Source organism: Porites lutea, chromosome 11 (assembly GCF_958299795.1).
Source record: "Porites lutea chromosome 11, jaPorLute2.1, whole genome shotgun sequence".
In the NCBI taxonomy this organism is placed as follows: Eukaryota; Metazoa; Cnidaria; class Anthozoa; order Scleractinia; family Poritidae; genus Porites; species Porites lutea.
This window is the reverse complement of record NC_133211.1, coordinates 17471049-17492507: the sequence shown is the minus strand read 5'-3', so window position 1 is coordinate 17492507 and position 21459 is coordinate 17471049. Positions and strand designations below refer to the sequence as shown.

At 39.1% G+C, this 21459-nt stretch overlaps 4 protein-coding genes across 5 annotated transcripts in view; 2 read left to right on the top strand and 2 right to left on the bottom strand.

Annotated features, from left to right (window-relative positions):
• Nucleotides 1-15975, bottom strand: part of LOC140952077 (ATP-dependent DNA/RNA helicase DHX36-like) — a 39032-nt gene extending 23057 nt beyond the window's left edge. For both annotated transcript variants that reach the window (XM_073401495.1, XM_073401496.1), the window contains exons 1-12: nt 15772-15975; nt 14224-14369; nt 13151-13433; nt 12303-12532; nt 12013-12051; nt 4841-4915; nt 4595-4690; nt 4420-4499; nt 3724-3798; nt 3436-3537; nt 2331-2395; nt 542-623 (exon numbers count right to left, since the gene is read on the bottom strand). In XM_073401495.1, the coding sequence (XP_073257596.1) occupies nt 542-623; nt 2331-2395; nt 3436-3537; nt 3724-3798; nt 4420-4499; nt 4595-4690; nt 4841-4915; nt 12013-12051; nt 12303-12532; nt 13151-13433; nt 14224-14369; nt 15772-15901 (1403 nt within the window). In that variant the 5' untranslated portion in view covers nt 15902-15975. The remainder of the gene's footprint in view (nt 1-541; nt 624-2330; nt 2396-3435; nt 3538-3723; nt 3799-4419; nt 4500-4594; nt 4691-4840; nt 4916-12012; nt 12052-12302; nt 12533-13150; nt 13434-14223; nt 14370-15771) is intronic.
• On the bottom strand, nt 6163-8897 carry LOC140952412 (uncharacterized). The gene has a single exon (XM_073401840.1). It carries the CDS (start codon nt 8256-8258, stop codon nt 7074-7076), a length of 1185 nt encoding a protein of 394 aa, XP_073257941.1. The 5' UTR covers nt 8259-8897; the 3' UTR covers nt 6163-7073.
• On the top strand, nt 8760-10285 carry LOC140952413 (uncharacterized). Its single transcript, XM_073401841.1, has one exon. It carries the CDS (start codon nt 8829-8831, stop codon nt 10008-10010), a length of 1182 nt encoding a protein of 393 aa, XP_073257942.1. The 5' UTR covers nt 8760-8828; the 3' UTR covers nt 10011-10285.
• Nucleotides 15976-16058: 83 nt separating the features above from the next.
• Nucleotides 16059-21088, top strand: LOC140952467 (Rieske domain-containing protein-like). The gene is made up of 3 exons (XM_073401893.1): nt 16059-16266; nt 19313-19347; nt 20542-21088. Exons 1-3 carry the CDS (start codon nt 16080-16082, stop codon nt 20791-20793), a joined length of 474 nt encoding a protein of 157 aa, XP_073257994.1. The 5' UTR covers nt 16059-16079; the 3' UTR covers nt 20794-21088.
• The last annotated feature ends 371 nt before the right edge of the window (nt 21089-21459 follow it).

Here is a 21459-nt window from a genome sequence, read left to right as displayed (position 1 = left end):
TTGGTCAAAAACTCTGAAATCAGACCCCCTAAAAAAGACAAACAAGTGTTCAAAAGTGGGGAAACAAGTTCTCTCGAAATGTAATGCTAATCTTGAACCTGCAATACTGTCTGGAACGGCAAGTTAATGTTATCCCTTTCTTTTGAAAAATGGAAAGCAAAAGCTTCCAAAACATTTTCTGAAAAACAAAACTCACTCTGTTCTAGACGTTTTACTATCTGAAGGTCTTCTCTGGTGGAAACCGCGTTAGAAAGAAAAGATGTGGCCGTCTAAGAGGTAATCAGGATACGAGGTACATAGATAGGTGGGTAGTTTATTGAAGTTTTAAAATCACAGCTCTAGAGCTGAATTGAATAAGACAAGACACAAATACAAATAATAAAACTACGCTAAATGTAATCCATGAAATCACCCTTCGTCCAGTCTTCCCAATGTACACTGTCGATGGTTACTAGAAAAGCGTAGCCTATGGCTGGACGTACGCACGTTGAGTAAAAAGTTATGAACTTGTTTCCTCATGACTGTGCAGTTGTTTTCTTACCCTGTTTTTTCAATAATTTCCTCAAGAAAAAACTCCTGGACAGGATAAGTGAAGCCAGGAATATGACACATTTTACAATTTCCTTCAGAAAAGAAACATAAAATGACAATTAGTTCAACAGAAGCATGCGTATTTCATTTGCCGCTTAGTTACCATGCGACGAGAACGTCAAAAGCAATAGTTCTATTAAGCGAAACAACAACTTTACGCGTGCATCACGCGTTTTTGTACATTTCTTTACCGTCACTGCACGACTACGACGTGAAAATGCCTAATTTATGGAAGACGAAAACAAGCGGGGACTAATTTTTCTTTCTGTTCCTAAACTTGAGTGCGGTTTTCCAAGAAATCAACTCCAGGGAAATTCCCCTGCATTTGACATTTTAAGCAAATTGGAATAAACGTGACAAAGGTCGAAACAACGCCAATTCATTTTAAAAGTGACGTTTTCACTGCCGTCGCCGTCGTCGATGCTAATAGGGACCTTAAGATCCGAGGACGGCGAAGGCAACGAAAACATCGCCTAAAAAGTCAATTCCCGTTCATTCAATCTTCATCACGACAGTTCCAACTCTCCTACTTTGTCAAATGTAGGCGAACTTTCCTGGAGTTGAATTCCTAAAAACCGTATCCAATTTCACAAAGAGAAAGAAAATTTCGTAGTAGCTTGTTTACGTCCTCCCTATAACGTGAAATTAGGCATTTTCACGTTGTAGTCGTGCTGTGACGGCAACGAAATTTACAAAAAAGCGTGATGCACGTGCAAAGTTGTTGTTTTGCTAATCTTAGGGCCTGTTTACATGGAGTGGGGGACCCCGGTCTAGTGGGGTTGGTTTTTTTTGTTTTCACGCTCTGGGGGACACAAAACAAAAGAAACTTACCCCACTAGAGCGGGGTCCCCCACTCCATGTAAACAGGGCATTAACCTATTGCTTTTTTGACGTTCCCGTTGTCGTTGCATCTTAAGGTCCCTATTAAAATCTCTCTACTAATTCCTGTCAGGGAGCTTAAATAACGCGGGCAACGGCGGCGGCGACGAAAGGCAGTGAAAACGTCGCTTAAAATGAATTTACTTCCTTTCAAACTTTGTCGCGTCTATTTGGACCCGCTAAAAATGTAAGCGATTTTTCCTGGAGTTGAATTCTTAAGGACTTAATCTATGTCAAAGGAAAATAAGTCGCGGTATGTTCACGTCCTCCGAAAAACGTCGCATTGGTTTCACTTCGTAGTCGAGCAGTGGACGTCAAAGAAATGTACTCAAAAGCGTGATGCACGTGCAAAAATGTAGTTTTGCTAATAAAACCAATTGTTTTTTTATGACATTGTCGTTGTTGTTGTCGTCGTCGTTGCTTTAGCTCCCTATTTATTTGTTCCTAACAAAACATATCGTACACGTAATGGCAGATCCAAACCTTAAGATAAGAGGGGTAGACAAGGTCTGAAATAACAATTATGTCAGCATTCACAAAGAGCGTATAAGATTGAGAATGACAGACTTTCTTGCACACCCAGTCTCTCATCCTTTTAAGTCCCAAGCGGGGAGGTTGCAAGAAGAGATGACTTTATTCGCAGGCTATTTTCAGATCTCTCATGCAAGCTAGCTTAGATGAAATCATGAGAGTCTATCATTAGTCAGCTAACCAACAGTACCTGCAAGTATCACAAATTATTTATAAAGATAAAGATCTCAATTGATTAATACCGCCTTCCGAGCATACACTAGTTTAAAAATTTAAGTCCTAATGAAGAGTTACTGTCTATAATGAAGTCAATTTTAAGAGTTACAAACCAAAATAGGCAGAGAACATCTGTGAATTCAACGTTGCACTCATCAGGATCAGTTTCAAGTCAGGCCTGTTAATAATGACAGATTACAATAACAAACACAATTGTTATTATCTCATGAAGAGACACATATGCGAACGGCAAAACTGCAGGATCTGAGCAGCAAGGATGGCAGCACAAGACGGAAAAACAAGCGGTGCTGATGATGTCATGGTCTACAATAATGTTTTAGTTTAAATACTAGAGGATCTGGTGACGGATTATGAAAAAAGGCAAAGATTAAAGAAAAATCGTAGTGCTGCTATTTATATTGCTGAGAGGAGAAAACGACTCGAAGCAATCGGGTGAAATTCAGGCTAGAGTTTTCCCTGACTGTGCGGGTAGGTCTGTAGCAATCCAAAGGCTCGCGCTCATTGGCTACTGGCGGAGAACAATAGCCATCACGTAATAAAATTATGTTTTCCCTGATTACGCATGTTGTTTTTGAGGTCATGTGCTTTAACTTCCGGAAGGTGTTAGTGTGTCATATAAAGAGTCCATTACGTTGCCGAAAATCAGTTTTCTACATTTGGAACTCTCCTTTCCCTGTCTAAGATTCTCATTATAATACGTTTCACAATTAAGTCATTCTTACATAAACACGTATAAATACTTCGACCCTTACTACCATCTGCAATGGATAATACCCAAATGCATTGTTCGAGCATGTGTAAGTTAATGGGTTATAGATCCAACGACCATCCCGACTGGGGCGTTGGGGTATACACCTGACTGGTCCCAAATCGTCTCTAAGTAGTCTCTACTCATTAATTATCTACTAGGGAAGCGCTTGGGTTACCCGCGCGGGGAAGATGGGAAGGCGTCATCCCCTTCACACATTGTGACTTATAAGTTAATGGGGCATTTCTATTGGTCAGTCAGTTGAAAAAGATTGGAACACTATACAGCAATACGTAAGTACCCATCACCTGATCATTTCTATGAAACGTGATATCGGGCTGTAGACAATCATTTCCAGTTTAACCTTCAACTAAAATAAATGCAATGACTTCTAGTGTTGGATATATAAAAATTAACTTAAAAAATATTGAATTAAGTAAAAGTCTTACCTTTTAGGCAGAAGATCTCTGACAATGATGATCAGGAAATCTGATAACACGTCTCGTTCATGAATTTCATCAAGTATGATGTGACTCGTACCAATAAGTAGTCTGTAAAATGTCAGATTAACAGAAAAATTGTCACGACTTCCAACCACTATTATAAAGTTTTAAGTATACTTGTGTGCTCCCCTGTTGCAAAAGCCACGGTTATCAGCTGAATGTGAGAAATGTAAGCTAAAATTTGCTCCAAATGTTGGCCCTGCAAAGTAACTTTTAAAAAATCAATTTACTTACGGGTCAGAAACAAGCCATCTTAGTAGAATTCCTGTTGTACAGTACAGAATGGATCCCTGTTCTCGGGGTAGCTTGCTGCAAATGAAAAAGTCAAGGAAAAAATAGATCAAATTGATGGTTGATAAGGATGATCATAATCTCTGCTACTGGAATTGAATGATCAATAGTTCATGTAAATGTAGACCAGAGAGACACTTGCATGATCGGATTGCCATTAAATTTTTTTTTAAACTGACTCATGATCATCAGTTTATTCAATATCATCACTATAATAATTAGTTTCTCCCAATTCCCAATTTAATAGCCTGCGTGGCTGGCGTTTGAAAGGGAAGGGGTGAGCCAGTACCAAAGCCCCATCCTAAAGAGCCAGGCACTATCCTTATTCTCGCCTTCCTGCACCTTCAACCAATTTTGTATGCTGTATTGAGTTGGGGGAAGGGTGTTGCCCCTAAAGGCAACTCGTGGGTTGTGTTGCATTCTACAAGCTTCACTGGCCAGACAGGGTGACATTAATCCCAGACAGAAGTTAAAATTGTGATCAGTAAGCAAGAACTCACTTCAACCAAAATCTCCTCGTTGTACCAGGCCATAATAATAAACTCAACCACTATTACGTGTACGTTTTTGCAAAGTTTGCAATGAAAGGACTAGGATGCCAGAGAATAAAGGTAGCTTTATAGGAAAACATGTACACACCTTTCCAATCTGATCTGAAAACCCACGCTGCTCTTTCCACCACAACTTTCATCTCTCTCAGCTGCAACTCTTTCTGCAACCTGTAGTCAATTAAAAAAATACTGGGTTATTATTGCAAAAACCTTGCCTGCAGTGTGATGTCAATCAAAAGGTGCGGGACTGACAAAAAACATACCGAAATAGCACTTATTCTTCTAGGTTGAGTGCAGATGATTCGACACAATGATCCATTGCTTTGCTCAATAGCATCATCCAGTATAAACTGTGCGACCTGAGAAATACATATAACCATTGAAGTAATCAGTGTTTAGAACATACTACAACCCTTAAAAAGACCCCATATACATTGTATAAGGACACCCCCAAAACATTGACCAGAGATGAATATGAAGGAAATGAGCTAAAACTATACAGTCCAGACCTGGGTTGTTTTTCCACAGCCTGTCTCACCACTGATAACCAACACTTGCTCAGAGTTAATGAGCTGAAGTAACTCCTGAAGGATAAAAAAAACATCTTTGACTATTGTAAAATGCTTTAACACCTTGCCAGCTTGTGTCTTATTGACTTTGAGAGCCATCCTTGCAAGAACCCAGGTCTGAGGTAGCCTGCAGTGCAGGTGTATTTTGGGCGGGCAAAGGCTGCTTGTTTATGTTCATATTGTCATAACCGCCACCTTTGATTTTATGATGGAGGAAGATTAGGGAGAGTAAAAATAGTAACCATTAGGGTAAGTGTCCCATTTCCTCCTCTCTTTGGCAGTTTCAGCATGGCATTTTCGTGAGCAAACAACAGTCGCCAGGGTTGTCAGAAAGTTTTGAAGTAGAAGAATGAGTTGTCAGAGTAAGTGGTCAGTACAAGGATACTTTATTTAGAAAATGCCACCCATAAAGAAATGCCAAGCAGAGTAGCCGGCCAATACTAAACAAGAAGGAGGCGATTTTCGCCGGCAGCATGCTACATTTGACAACCCTGCATTTGCGCGCCCAAAGAAAAAGCTGGTCTGAGATACAATTTCTACCAAGCAAAAGTGGCAAGTCAGATGGCATAAGGAGCTAGGGGCCCTTACAGACCTTACAAAAATCTCTGCATCAGGCCTCTAAAGTTAAAACAGAAACAGCAGTGATACACATTGTGAACTTTTGCATTTTTATGTAAACTTGACATAATTCTAGTCAACATACATTTTCAAAAGTGATCAAAGGTGACCATGACAGATTACGACGAAACTATTGCAAAGGATAGGGCAATGGATAAATCACCCATCAAGTAAAAACAAATGGACCACTGAGACATGGTACACAGCCAATACTGGCCAGACCTTCGGGTCTTGGTGGACTCTTCTTCCTTAAATGAGGTTGCAAGTAAAATAGTTTGATTTAATGCTCACAAGCAGACTAAACCACCACAGAGCTCAAGGGATGGGCTAAGAATAGAAAAACAATTTCAGGAGGCTGTAAAGGCCTTACATTCCCACAGCCAGAAAAAAAAAACACTAGCCTGCATAACAGTCACTCGTATATATTTTTCCTTTCAAAGGCCAAGCAGGAGAAGCATGGAACATTGGCAACAGTATTGGGCAAAAATTAAAGGAGCAAATAAACAAAAACAGGGAGAGGGGGAAGGGGCAGGGAAGTAATGGACCACATTTTACCCAGAAACCATTGATGTTCATCCTCTTTATGTCAATATAGCATCAATATATAATCATATTATTACAAATACATGTACATATGCAGGGTTCTCATTAAGTGCTCGAAACTGGGTAAAAAACCAGCCACTTTGAGGCCTGAGCCGTCTGTTTTTGAGGGAAAATGGGTAAAGTGAGAGGGTGAAAGCCTCAAATTGCCTACAGTACTTGATTGCTAAGCCACGTACTGTTACATCCTACCTGTGTATGGCAAGGATACTACTTTCGCTAGCATTAAACATAAAAAGGGGGGCAAATTCTTAAGTTATTACAAAATAAGATGGGGTTAACAGTTTTTGTCCTTCAGCTGCAAAATTACACATAGTCTGAAGGGTGTTATAGTGACTTTTCAAGCATCGGATATGATATCTGCAGCAGTAGGTCCAAAAATGTGCATCGTAAAACGCTAACAGAAGCTGGCAGCTTAACTTACAGAGTGTTTTTATTAAACAGTCCAACATTGGTTTCTTTGAAGACATTATGACAACACAATATATTATTGAGGACTCCAAAAATATTCCTCTTCATTTTACTGGCCATAAAAACTGCTTGTCAGGCCCCAGTTGTTCAAAAGCTGGATTGCACTAACCACCGGATAAGTCGCTATCCAGTGGATAAATATGAGGGAAACCTATTGGGCTATCCAGTGGATAGTGCTATCCACCTTTTGACAACTGGGACCAGGTGCATCCTTTTTGTATCCAAGCCCAAGAGATTAAATACAAGTAATTAAATAATGAATCCTTAACATTCAGTTTTAGATCATTTTTGCTTTCATCTTAATATGAATCTGCTAAGAGTACGGATTTCTATGGATTATTTAAGTAAAGAAAAGCAAATGCTTTTACTGGATTCTATAATCCAGATTTGAATTACACGTTTCTCAAGGAACTGCACCCTTACTTTACCCATGTTACAAAAATCTAGAATCTGGATTTGAATTACATGTACCTCAGATATTCCCTTACTTCAAACGTGGTACAACAAAAGCTACAAAAGATACTGCAGCTGTGACAATGGTCATAAATATCTTCATTGCTCGTTCTACAGTAATACGTAACCCTAAAATCTTAAGACCCATATCTGACTCGCACAATGCAATGTACTGAAACAACTGCATATCCTCAAGAGGCAGTTCAGTCGACAGAGGTGTCACTTGTAACTGGTATCGTCTTGCTGCCTGCAAAACTATGCGATGTGCAGCAGCTGCAACAACAGCTGGAGGGTACAGCTTCACAATAATGCTAATTAGATCAAAAAGTACCCCACCAACATATTGCCATAATTCATAAGTACTGCCAAATGAAGAATTAAAATAAGCAAAGCTAAAGATGATTATATCTGCTGCATGATATGCTAAAGCAAAAGAAATAATGATGTTGAAATCTGTTTGTGTTCTTTCTAGTGAGTTTTGTAATTGGGAGAACTTTTGCATGATGGCAACAGGTCTGGTTTCATTTGATTTCATGTCATCCACAACAGTGTCAATTTGCAAGCTGTGTACATGGCATACAAACCCATAGATGCTCAGCCATGTACCCCACCAGCCTGTTGAATATACAACAGAGGGGATATAGAGAATGTAGTGCCACGGTTTGGACAAAAATGGAATCCAGTGAACTGTGAAAAATACAGCTCCAAATGCCCAAAGAAAAACAGACATGAAAGTGTACCATCTTGCAATGCGCCTCAACTTTTGATGCCAATCAGATGACACGTTCTGCACAGTGAAAATAAGCTCCACAAACTGGCCTTGTTTCAAATAGTAAACAGTAAATATGAAAGGGCATAGTAAGTTAAGGCATGTTGGAACGCTGTTCATTATTTCTCCTAAGCGAAACTCTTCTTTGTCAAAACCATGGTGCACAAAATCAAGACACATGATGGCTGCAAGACATCCGAACCATAACGCACACACAAAAGCACGATAAAAACGCCAAATGAACTCAAATTTGCCATCTCTAGGTTTCCACATGCCAAGAATCTGCAAGACGTAGTAGCATGGTCGTACAACTTCCGGTGAACGTGGCCCGAAATGAGCTCGAGCTGGAAGAAGCCGACTGCCTTCCTCGTAAGAGTTAAATGCTGAACTTAGTTTTCTGTATTTGGAGTTGATGTCCCCATTTTCACAGACCTTCACCACTGGCATGTTTACAAAATATCTCCGACACTGAGGAGTGCTAGCAAACGTTGACCACCTTTTACCCCGTTCAGTGGTAACACGCCTTAAGAGAGTTGCGAAACGAAATATCAAAAGGACTGCCTCTCTGAGCGCATGTTTTCCTTCAAAGGAAACTCTATAACATGATTGCAAAACTGACCAAGTTAATTGTGTAAGCCGACCACAGGGATCACCGGTTCATTCAATACCGCAAAAACCAGAAATAGCGAAAACCGGAAATGGTTTGTACATTAACCAATGATATTTAACTGAAAAATTAGGGAAACGCGATCCCCCTTCACGAACAAATGTTTACTGTAGGTGCCTTCTTGCAAACCAAGCAGCTGCTTACAATAAAGAAATCACAAGAAGGACGTATTTTTTCTCAAAAAATCAACTTTTTCTGTACCGGAATCCACAGGGAAAGTATAATAGCGACAAAAGGGGAGAAATGGGAACGAGTTTATTGTTCATTATCACGCATAGCGGAAGTTAAAAACTGCCTTTCAGTTTCGACGGAACGGAGTGGAAAGATTTCTTTTTCTGGCCAGCAACAATATGGCAGCGATCAAAGAATTGCAAAACACGGCAATAAACTCAGAGAACGAAAGAGAACTGAGATATACATACAACTCGTACGAGGAAAGAAATCGCCTTCTTCCAGGTCCTATTGATCACGGACCACACTCACCGGAAGCAGTAAGACCGTGTTACTACATTCTGCAGATCCTTGGCGTGTGGAAACCTAACGATGGGAAATGCGAATTTATGTGGCGAGTTTATCGCCGAATTGCTTACTTCCTTTGGCTAGTATGCCTTGTTGCAATAATGTGTCTGGATTTTGTTCACTATGGCTTTCAGAAAGACAGGATTCATGTTCGAGAAATCATGAACAGTGCTTGTACGTGTTTGGTTTTCTTGTGCCCATACGTATTTACCGTGTATTACTTCAACCAAGGCCAGTTTGTTCAGCTTGTTTTCAGTGTCCAGTGTATTTCAGACGACTGGCACCGAAAACTGAGCCGAATTTCAAGATGGTACACTCTGATGTCCGTTTGTCTTTGGGTTACTTGCGCTGCCTTTTTCATGGTGCACTGGTTTCCATTCTTCTCCAAATCCTGGCACTATGCAGTGTACATACCTGTTATTCTATACATTGCAGGCTGGTGGGGAACATGGTTGAGCATATACGGCTTTGTTTGCCATGTTCATAGCCTGCATATTGATACTGTCGTAGATGAAATGAAGTCGAGAGAATGCAGATCAACATACATTGTACAGAAACACAGCCAGTTACTAACTTCACTGGAAAGAACACAAAAGGACTTTAGTTTGATAATCTCACTAGCTTTAGCATACCATGCGTTAGACTTGATCATTTTCAGTTTCGCATACTTTAATTCTGACTTTGGGAGTGATTATCCTATATGGCAATATATTGGTACTGTTATTTACGATCTAATAAGTATCATTGTAAAGCTCTACCCTCCAGCTATCGTGGCAGCTGCTTCACATCGCATAGTTGTGCAGGCTGCAAAGAGATGCCACATGACAACCACATCAACACATCTTCCCTTAGAAGATATGCAGTTATACCAATGCATTGCATGGTCTGAGAAAGATATGGGTCTCAAAATCCTGGGAATACGTATTACTGTTGAACTAGCAATGAAGATTTTTATGACCATTATCACAGCTGCTGTATCCTTTGTAGCCTTTGTAATACCACGGCTGAAGTGAGTCATCAACACTACCCAGTTTGCAAAAAGGAAATTACACATAATTCAATATGGGAAGTTCTAAGTATGTGTTGTTGTTAATTTTTTATCTCAGGTAATTTTTATTTTCCGTTTTCAGCCTCGTTCCAGACCTTTTGTTTGACTGCTCGCACTTACTTGAATACGCAAAAATACGGACTGTTTTGCAGTGTACTGTCTCTATGAGCTTGAATTGTTCCTTTGCATGTATTATCTATTTTTACACTTTTGTCGTAAGACCATGCTGTATGGATGATTATTATTTTAAATGGCAACAGTAGCTGCCTAGGGTGGGGGGGGGGGGGGGGGGAGTTTCTTGTGTTGTAAATGTGTCATTTTGTACCAAAGTACAGCTGGGGCTCACATGATGATGTCTAATAGGTATGCAAATTCTGCAGCCCCTGAGCTGTAGTGACAGCTCTGTAAATTATCTAAATATGTGAATGTTTATGGAGTTCCATTAAGGATCATTGCTCAGTGCATTATAGTTATTGTACTTATTGTGTATTATAATTAAAGAGAACTATGACAGATGAAGCTTTGAGTAATAATAAAGAAAGATGAGAGAGCTGATATATTTACAGCGTGCAAAGAAAGTCGTGTCCAATAGCCCAGGATTAGTGGATTCTGTAATCAGGCTAGTGAATTCAGTTCTCAAATTGCCTGAAGGCAAATGAATTTTTTTTTAGAAATTCACATTACAGAGGAACTGTAATCAATACTGCTCATCAAAACTTTTATTAGGCTAATTAAAATGACTCTGGGTTGGTACATGCTAGCTTGCCCGAATGGCAAGCTGTAAAACTGACTTTCTTTGCAAGCTGATTTAGGAACCTAACAAATATGACTGTCAGACTGTCACAGTTAGGTAAATAAAAAAAGACATAATCTGTGCAGTTCTGTTGGATAGGGTTGTCAGTGGTTTGTTTTCTATCCGCTCAGAGGAGCCTGAGGTCGCTATAACTGATTACTAATTACTTAGCATGACCAAGGATGTAAGGCTGTCAAAAAGATTTTAAGAAGCAGTCTTATGTCTGATAATGAGTAGTAGGCGGCTTTGGAACTTGCACGAAAGGCACAAGAGTTCTTTAGGGCCGAGGCATCTAGGGACAATTTGAAATTTAGAGTCTCGGAAATGGTTTTTCCAGGGGTTTTCAGGAGGTACTTTCCACCGCAGATGCCATGCTGTTTCGTCAGAATACACGCAAGACTGGGAAAAATGCCGTCGAAATGTCAGGGTGTTCCACAAAATCACATGATTCGAACATTTCACATCGATCTAAACCTGTTTAAATATGTGTTCAATGTCATTCAAAACTGGTAAACAGATGCTTTACAATCTTATTTGATTGTAGGATGGCTAACTAGCTGGCGGTTTTGGCTGGCTACTGGCCCTCATTGACAGCCCTGGGATGGTAAAAATTGATCAGATTTGACAGCTTTGTTACAGTAACTGTAGTGACAGTTTTCAGTCAATAACAATGGGTGAGGAAACAATGTGCTCATAACCAAAAGAACATGACCCAAGTCTCTGCATTTTCAAGTTTTGCAATCATTCACAAGAATGAAGGAATGGGTCATGAGTTTTTTTCCAAAAACATTATACGATTAAAGAAACCAAGAAAGTAACTCAAGTGCAAAGAAACAGGAGTGGTAGTGATCACAAATTATGAATCAAATGCAAACATGTAAAGCAATGTTGAAATTCTCCACCTTTACATAGTCTGTAAGTGTCTAAAAGCTTCAAAAAAATTAATATAAAAAAGCTAATACACAGTAGACAATAGAACCTCAGATTAAGTCCTGTGATATACCAACAATGAAATCATCACTAGACCGCTGGCTCTTTATTTCATTCAGGCTCTCATCACAACAAGAGTGAAAAGCATTGTCAAGCTTCTCATTATTGCTCTGCAATATTCAATGTTATTATATTTCCTTATTAAACTGAAATTTATTTTGTCCTTTATCATTCTATGCAATACCTCTTTCTTGTCATGAGCTGGCAGTCTTTTACGGAATTCCTAATAAAACAAATGGAGGAAAACACCAATATTTTAATATTAAAAATTTGATCAACAAATTAAAAAATAATTATGGCTATATTGCTCATGTACACACTATTTTGTTAAAGTACACGTACCACCTAATTTAAAGTTGGGAAATCCTATACAATCATGGTAGAACCTAAAAAAACAATAATTATTTTGTAACACTGAACATGGTTGACCCAGAACTCAAAATCATGATTCAAAGTCAACCGTTTTGTGAGTACCTGCATCTCTTTGTATCTTGTTGTTCCTGAGAGAAGTTTTCTTTCTTGGTCATCTTTTAAGTAGTGATCCAAAGCAGGATCCTGCTGCAAGAATCCATGACTGGACTGTGACTGATTAAAACTACCATCATTAGATTCAAACATTTCATCAGGACATTGGAAATGCACTTGATCTGCTTCATCTGTAAACTGATTTCCAAATGCTGCAGTATTCATTGCACATCCTGCAACTACAGAAAAACAATATTAATATCCCAAGACATGTTTAAATGCCATAACCAGCACTGCGTATAACTCATTTGCTCTAACCATGGGCTAGTGCCCTTAACAGCAGCTTTTGATTTTTCTTTAACTGATTCACCCTTGAACTGTCTGCAACCACCCATGCAGACCCACATCCCTTGTACTGCTTGTGACATCATTTTTAATGGTAACAGACACCTTTGACTTCGATCTGACTTGAGTAAGGGGAAGAGATCTTTCAAACCAAACCCAAATGAGCATGATACAGTCAGACAGACAAGAGAAAAACACACAAAAAAAGCATGAAAATTTGACCTGAAAATTCCAAATAAAAACTTGTTCCACTTAATTCTACAATCCTAAAAGTTTTGCAAAAAAATTTCCACCCAAAATTAAGCTTAGTAAATGGCCAGCAAAAAACAAAAACAAAGACAAGAAAAGCAAATAAAGAGGGGACGTTAAAGGTTAAAGTTGGGGGGGGGGGGGGGGGGCAATGCCACTTTTTAACCCCAAACCTATACAAAGTAACATATGGCTTATGAGTGCATTGAGCTTTATTTTCCTGCAAAATGTACCCACAGACAACCATAGTTTGACTTACTAACCATCACAGCCAACATTTAATTCATTTCCTTGGTAGCTTTCTTGAGCAGAGTCATACCAATCTGTTTGGCTTGATGGTCCTGGATCTGTTCTACCATAATTACTTGTGTACGTCTCAGGTCCTTGATATGACCCTTTTGGCGACATATCAGACTGTCCCCTAGGGAATGATGGCCCTGGCTCAGCTCCACCATCATTTAAATCACTACTTTCATCTGCTCTTATTTTACCCAAGAGCTCTGTTATTTTCTCTTCATGATGGCTCTCCATGGTAACATAAGCCCGCTGCAATTAACAGGTAAAACAATAATAAAATAAAATTTTATACTTACATACTGTTAGTTAACCTAAATAATGCTATTGTACAAAAAGATATAAAGTAACATAATAAAATAATATGAAGAGTTGGGTGCAATGAAGGGCAAAAACCTTTTTTTATTTTATTTCACTCAGACCAGTATATCTTATTAACATTTCAGTCATCCTAACAAACAAACAAATTATACCAGGATTTTACCAGCCTGGGAAGAGAAACAATGTGGGTATTGAAGTATTTTAGTACTTATGAGAAAGAAACAAAACATGTCCCTTCAACACTGAAACCTTCTCAATATTAAACTCCATGTAGCCTGCCAACTCGTAGCCTCCCAGCAGACGTCCTTTGGGGTTGAATGCGTGACAAATGAACCCCAAAGGACGTCTACGGGGAGGCTAGCCAACTCGCTCTTTGTGCTTGGCAAGTCTCAGTCATCTTCTGTGTTTTTTGTTTGTTTTTTTGTTTCCTTGTAGAATGATTAGAACTTTATTTTTCACTTTAACTTTAAGAATACCTTTTAAAAAGTAAGACTCCCTTTATTCGTTGGAGAAATGTTGGCCTATTAACCACCTTCAGAAAAATAATATTCCTTAAACTAAAAGCATAATTTCGTTCCAGGCAGACACAAAATCAAGAGATAAGAAATCAGAAATTCCAACTACAAATAAAAGCCTCAAGATCAAACTGTGTAAAGGGCTTTCTTGGCTCAAAAATGGGACAAATACAACAATGCAAGAATTGTTCTGGCTACTGTCAAACCTGCTTCAGTTCTCTGTCTTTCCTATTCCTCTTGCCTTTTGCAGCATACCACAAGCCAATCTGTTTTCCTGACAGCCCTGAAGGATGGCGACCTCGCCCACCTCTCCTACCTCCACCTCTTGAAAATTCAGACTGATTACGAATACCTACATATGATGATATTAAAGGAATTTATTGATTGTTTTAAGAAGTTAACAATACAAAAATGAAGGTGACTGACTAGTAATTGTCTTCTGCCATCGAAGAATACTCTTCTTGAGATATAAATTAATATTTACTTTATAGGAGACTTCGACATCTTAAATTTTAATTTGACTAGTAATGAATTATTGAAAACAATGGCAGAGTTACAGGATCCATATTCCCAGTCGCCCAGTCGCCCAGTCGTCCCAGACAACTACAATTCCTAACGGACGATTAAGATAACTTCAAAAGTCGCCCCTTCAGACGAGTGAGGTTTTGCTCAACCACCAAATCTCTGGAAAAATTCTTATATGTTTTTATACATTTTCCTTGTGTTCTGATTACTTCTCATCCACTTAAAACTTTTAGAATAGTGGATAATAACAAGCAGCTTTTGTCTGCAATGAAATCAAAAAATATTCTCCACAAAACGATCGTAGGCTCAGTTTTTTGTGAAGTACTGCGTTCAGAGGCTATTCATAGAAAACATATGCATGACAGCACTCATCAAGATGTGGCATTTTTTAGAAGGCGTTTCGTCACCTTCGGCAGTTAAAAAAGGTGAAGCAGAAGCCAGTGCCTTATACATATCAAGATGTGACATTTTTTAGAAGAAGATTTGCTGCCTTAACGGAAAAAAAGGTGACGCAGAAGCCGTTGTCTTATACGGAGGAAAATGTAATTGAACAGTCTTGCCTTCATGGCAAACTGACCGACCATGGCTACTTGTAAAACGTTAATAAACTGTGTTAGCCTAGGCCTGTAGCCTGTTGTACTTAACAGTTAAGTTAAAAACCTTTCTTAGTAACAATAACAGAAATAAAATGCTATAGCAAGAAAAATGTTCAAGTTGCACACGATTTTTTCACCATTCTTTTATATAATTCAGCACTTTTATCTGGGCAACCCTACTTGTAACCAGGCAAGTATGCCATCAGGCTTCCTTGCCCAGCTGACGACTCTGAGAAAAAACGAATATGGACCCCTGAGAGTAAAATCTTTAAGTAAGTGGGGGTAGGAGGGCTGGGTGAATTCATTCCCGGCTTGCCTTGAAAAAGTTTTTCTTGGCTCTGTTGGCCTCAGTTTAACCCAAAAGTTAGGTGGGGGACTGGGTCCCTTCCCTAGATCCACCACTGGCAAAATTTGACTCAAAGCATTGATGTGCTTACGTACAGGGAATGAGTTTAAGGAAAATCAGCTACTTTGATTGATAACAATTTTTCATGAACCAATTTTCATGCACATAGCCGTATGTGGGACCTTTTCCTCATCACACACCCCTTAAACAAGGCACTAGAAATCATTTCCTACTAAGGATGAGTTGTTTTTCTTTCGTTCTCGGTTTTCATAGTTTCTCTTTCTTACCTCCCTTGTGCATCTTGAATTTGGTTAAGTCTGTTCCTGTGTTATTCAACGTGCTTGAAATTAAACGTGTAAAGCCATGTCTCTTTATACCTCTAAATGAACGCAGGGACGCCCATAGGCCTCGCTGCATTTACCAAACTGCCCTAACGATCGAACTATCTCGGAAAATGCAGCGATTTTGCGGTACGGAGAGCCGCCATCTTGAATTTCGTCGATCACCAGACCTCCTCCGTCAGATAAGAAGGGGGCCTGGTGCAAAATCATGGAGTCAGATGTGTGCATTTTGCGATTTTGTGCCAAGAGTTATTATGTCCGAACTTTCGGAGAGAACTAAAGGGCTTCCCAGTGAAGAATGCAGCTCTTCAGAATCAGTTTTTGTAGGTTATAGGCAGGAGTTGGTGAGAAACAGAAAAACTAAATACAATGTAAATGGAAGGGATATCGTCATATTTTACCACAACGGTAACTTTTATGCCATGGATGAGCGGTGTTACCGTAAGTATTGGAAGAATTTATTTATTATTTAGTATTTATTTATTTATTATGGTACTTATATTTACACAAAATTTACTAGATTCTCATTGTTCAGTAGCACTAGCAATCGATAGAGTAAATAAAACAGCAATGGGAATTTACTGGTATTCTAATGTCAATGGACGGAGAGAGAGGGTGGAGCGGTATGGGAATCCCTTTGAAAGACCAGGTGTGAGGAAACCCCGGGGGGGGGTACTCCCATATATGGGCTATATAGGTACGTGCCGCGAAATAGGGTATGGTTTTTGAGGTTCTCGGTCCTTAAATAGGGTATCTTTTTTGACCATTTTGTTTCTGTGTCCCTGGTGTGGTCCTTAGATAGGGTAGCTTAATTGTGCTATCTAATACTGGAGTATGAAAACGCCCGCCGGTTATGATTGCATATTATTCAACTAGGCTTATTCTAGTATTTTATGCTTGATGCTATACATCCAATGTTACAGAGAAGAAATAAAGTTTTCCTTTTCATGCTATTAATAATTTTGTTTTTTCCTTGAATAGGGTGTCATTTTTCGGCATTGGGCCTTAAAAAGGGTATCAGTTTTCGCTTTCTTAGTCCTTAAATAGGGTTAGGGTTCACGAACCTTCGCGGCACACCCCTATCCAAAATTCGTGGGAGTACCCCCCCCGGGGAGGAAACCCTGTTTTTTAAAGGAGTTTTTTGAGTTTTCATCAAGTCTTAGGCAGACACAAAAATTATGTACCTTATTATAGGAAATTAACGCTCCACGAAATTAACGCGAATCGTTAAAATTCGCGTTAATTTAAGTCGCTTTAATTTTGTTGAGCGTTAATTTCCGCGACATTAATTAAGTGCAGCGTTCATTTCCGCGCTCTTAATTTCTAGTATTTTAAACCCAATTTTGGAACGTGTCCAGACATTCTTGACACCTAAAAAACATTAACTACAAGCTTTCTTTCTTTCCATTTACCCTTTATTTTTCATCTTTCACAAAAGCTAAGGCGAAGGTTTACAATATTTCGTCTTCATCTTCATCGTTGTCGCTGTCAAACGTGATGTCAATACCTTCTCCTTTGATTTCGCGTAATTAATCGCGTTAATTTCCTTTATTATGAAATTCTAACTCCTCCTTCGCGTTAATTTTCTTTATTCGAAAGTCGTTTCCCATTAAATTCGCGTAAATTTAAGTCGCGTTAATTTCCAATACCTTAATTTCATGGAGCGTTAATTTCCTATAATAAGGTATTTCATGTTAAGAATAGTTTGTTGAAATCCATTGCACAGGCAGGACAGTGCCACAGTTGTTTCTTAAAAGGGTGTGGGGGAGGGGTTAACATCCTCCCTTCCCCACCCATTGACCACCAGTTGAATTTTTTGTCCTAATCTCCTTCTCCTTAAGAGTTGTCATGCACCTAAAAATATCTGCAAAAAGGACTTATAGAGTCCAGGTGTTTTGACTGAGGAACTGCGTAGTTCTAGAAAATTTCAATGCCGTCCTAGAGGGCACTTTTGCTTAAGATCCCTCACCCCCCTGGAATTTCTATTCAAGAGGGTGCTTGTGATACAACTGTGTAACACAGTGACAGCTAGATAACTGGAAGTTTATTCATGATCAGATGACATGGAAAAACTATTACATGAGGCAGGGGCAGATCTAGGGGGAGGGTGCAGGGGGTACACCCCCCCTGAGATGACCTGCGGTTTTCTGAGACAACTGGTATTCTGCCAAAAAAAAAAACTATGTGGTTTGTTGGTGTTCAAGTAGAGCAAGAGACGAATGCACCCCCTCCTAAAAAAAATCCTGGATCCACCCTTGTGAGGTGTGAAAAAAACATTCAGCTGACTGTAAAAAAAAGATCATCAATGATGAAAACAAGTTTTGAAACACTGATTAACACTAAAATAAGTGATAGGTTGCTCCACTAAGAAGCTGTAATTTTTTTAACTCACCATATAGTCCCTGGAAAAAAGACTTTGAGAGGCCACCCCCACTCCCTTAGAAATTGCCTTCTTCTGATCCCCCTCTCATCTGAATTTCTGTCGCCCTCTCTGTTGGCAGGAAAGGATGGCGGGAGGGGAGTGGGCAGAATTTTGGCCGGGCAAAACCTGGTTGTTTATGTTGATATTGCTGGAGTGGCCATCTTTGATTTATGACAGGAAGATTGGGGATAGAAGACATGGTCAACATGGCACTTTTACGAGCAAAAACATTCGCACGCGTGAAGAAACTGCCTGTACTGCAGGCTATGGGTAGGGCAGAGGGGTGGGTAAAGGCTATTTTATACTGTAACCCTAGTTTACTCTGAGTCGGGAAACATGTTTTCACCAGAGAAGGAAGAAAACATATTCACTCTTTACAATAATGACATTCAAAAGATACATTGTTATGTTAAATATTTCATTCTCGTAAAAAGTTGAGAAGCCATCGTCCTCCCTGCTCTGTTGTTCACAAGAATCCCTCTTAGATCCAAGGGTGTACATGTATTCCCTTCTCTGTGGACATTTGGTGCGAAGGGTATGTTACTAAAGATTTGACTCCCTTTTGTCTGAAACTTGGTATGGATTTTAACTATTTGGGACTATTGAAGGTCTGAAATACTAGTCAAGGATTTCCTGACATATATTTAATACATACCCCAACCCAAACTCATCCATGTATGTCTTCATTGTACTCCCTGAATAAAGTGTTCAAAATGTACAATCTCATTTTGTCTTATGAAATAGCTTAATCTAGCCTGCCTCTAGCATTCAGGGTTCTGTGCACTACCTACTCGCTCTTTAATCCCTGCCCCCTTTCACTTCTTTTAGCACCATTTCCACTATCTGAATGTCTGGAACAGGCTAACTTTTTTCCAATATTTTTTCAATACAGCTTAAAATTTCCTACAGTTTAATTATTATCATAAAATGTTAAAGCTCCCTCAGTTAATAATTTACATTAATCTTCTGCTCTAAAATATAGGAAACTAGTCATTAGTAGTTTAAAATATTAACATAAATTATTCAAAATACTTAAGATTTGCGTTACTATTTTGAATCCATTAGATGCTGGAGGTCCTTTGGAGGAAGGAGACATAGAGGTAACTAAGTTCTAAATATTTCTTTGGCCACTATAATTTATAATAATATTATGACACGTGAGAGTTAACACTGGATTTGGAGGGCTTCATATTTTTTGCATGGTAACTTGTACCTTACAGAAACTAAACACTAGCAGAAGAACATTATTAGTTCTCTTGTTGTCTGAAAATAACAAATGGCCAAAAATGTGTTTTCAGTAAATAGAAAAACAGAAAAGTGTAGAGTCATTGACTCTGGCTAGTCATCAAAAAAGCACTTGCTATTCACAGAAAATGACTTTTTTAAGATAATAAATGAAAATTAGACTGCGAGCAGTCCCTTAGGATGGTCACGCGAGCGAGGAAAGCGCGAGCGAGAAAATGGAGCGAAGCGAGGGAAAGCCGAGGGGAAGCTGGGGAGAAGGCGGGAAAGGAGGGAGGGTCCCTCTTCTTCCCGCCTCTCTCCAGTTTCCCTCTTGGCCAATTCGCTCTCTCCAGTCCTGCCAAGCTTAGACTTGACTGACTGAAGAGGGACTGCTCGTAGTCTAAATGAAAATCTGCTGTATATGTTTCCTTGGATGAAAAGAAACATCAAGACTGTGCTCTATTAGTGCCGGTGGCCCTTGGTGCCTAACTTTTGCTCCTGGGCAACTACAAAATCTTAATTTTTCAATAGCACAGCCATGAAACATGATAATACAAAGTAAAGCAAGGGCAGGTAAGTAAAGCTGCTACCATCATGGCTATAAGTCTTTCCTTGGTCACTTTAAACTGCACTGAAATTCACCTTTCTGGGGCCCTAAAATTAAAATCTTCCCTGGCGAGGACCCTAGACTCCTCCTCTGGAATGGGTGTGGTGATCCTCCTTTCCATACCTTCCCGAATACCTTTCAATAAAAATCTACTGCTGCCTACTTTGAGAACCCTGGTTCAAGGACAGATCCAGGAATTTCTGATAAGGGAGGGTCCACACTTATACCCTGACTTTTAAAACTAATTCATAGTTAATTATTCCAACCCTATAAATTCACTTCATTATTTTCCACTGAATTTCAATTATAAAGTAGTCCTTCACTTCAGTTTGAATCACTCAGTTAATTACTTTGAGAAAGTCCAAGCCTGATGGAATTTAAAGGAGGTCTGCCCCCCCTCCCCCCCTTGACTCCCATTTCCCCCCAGATACTTACTGATCATACTGTTTCGCTCATTTAACAGGACATTAGTGGAAGATGGTGCATCATTTGTCCTTATCACAAACAGAAAATCACTCTGGATACTGGCGAGGGTTTACACTTCTCCATTGATCCAAAAAACCTGAAAAAACCACCCAAACTTTGTTCCAAGGGAGCTGTTCAGAGAATACATCAGGTTCAAGTCAAGGAAGATAAAGTATTTGTCACTTTATCAAGTACCACACAATATATACCCTCAGACTTCTATTACTCCAAGAAAATAGAAAAAGACTAAGATTTGAGCAAGAAAGCATTTTTTGTGATCTTGTAATAAAACTGTACATTTTGTATACATGCATGACAGTCAGCTTACAGTCCACTCTCTCATAAACGGACCCCTTTGGGACTGTTATTAATAGTGTCCATCTTATAGAGAGTCGATCAAAAGGAGTAAAGAAAGGCATTAGGGACCATCTTATATTAGGTGTCCATTAAGAGAGAGCTGACTGTATTCTTAACAGGTCTGTTAACAGGCTGACAGGCAATTTTCCATAAATAAAAGGAAAACGTCTGTCACTTATATATAAAAAAAGGACAAAAATACAAATATTTTGAAATACCATTATAACTTATGGCCAATTTATTATTTAAGGATGCCTCCTAAATTGAGAAAAGGAGGGACTCTATAAAGCTTGTTGTTTTCTATTTAAATATGTAATAGTTCTATTTTGAATTCTTTTCCCACTAAAAGAGTCAGCTTAATGTACAAAAAGATATGACAGTCATGTACTGATTATCCAGTTGAAGTTTGGTTTGTTAAGAGCTGGGACTGCAGTTATAGTAGTAATATCAGGCACTCTATTCACATTCCCTTTGTTACTTGCTTTACTTCCCCAGTGAAATTTTCATCATAATTATGCTTCACAGCATTGTCACAACAATTGGTGGTGCACTCTGCAAG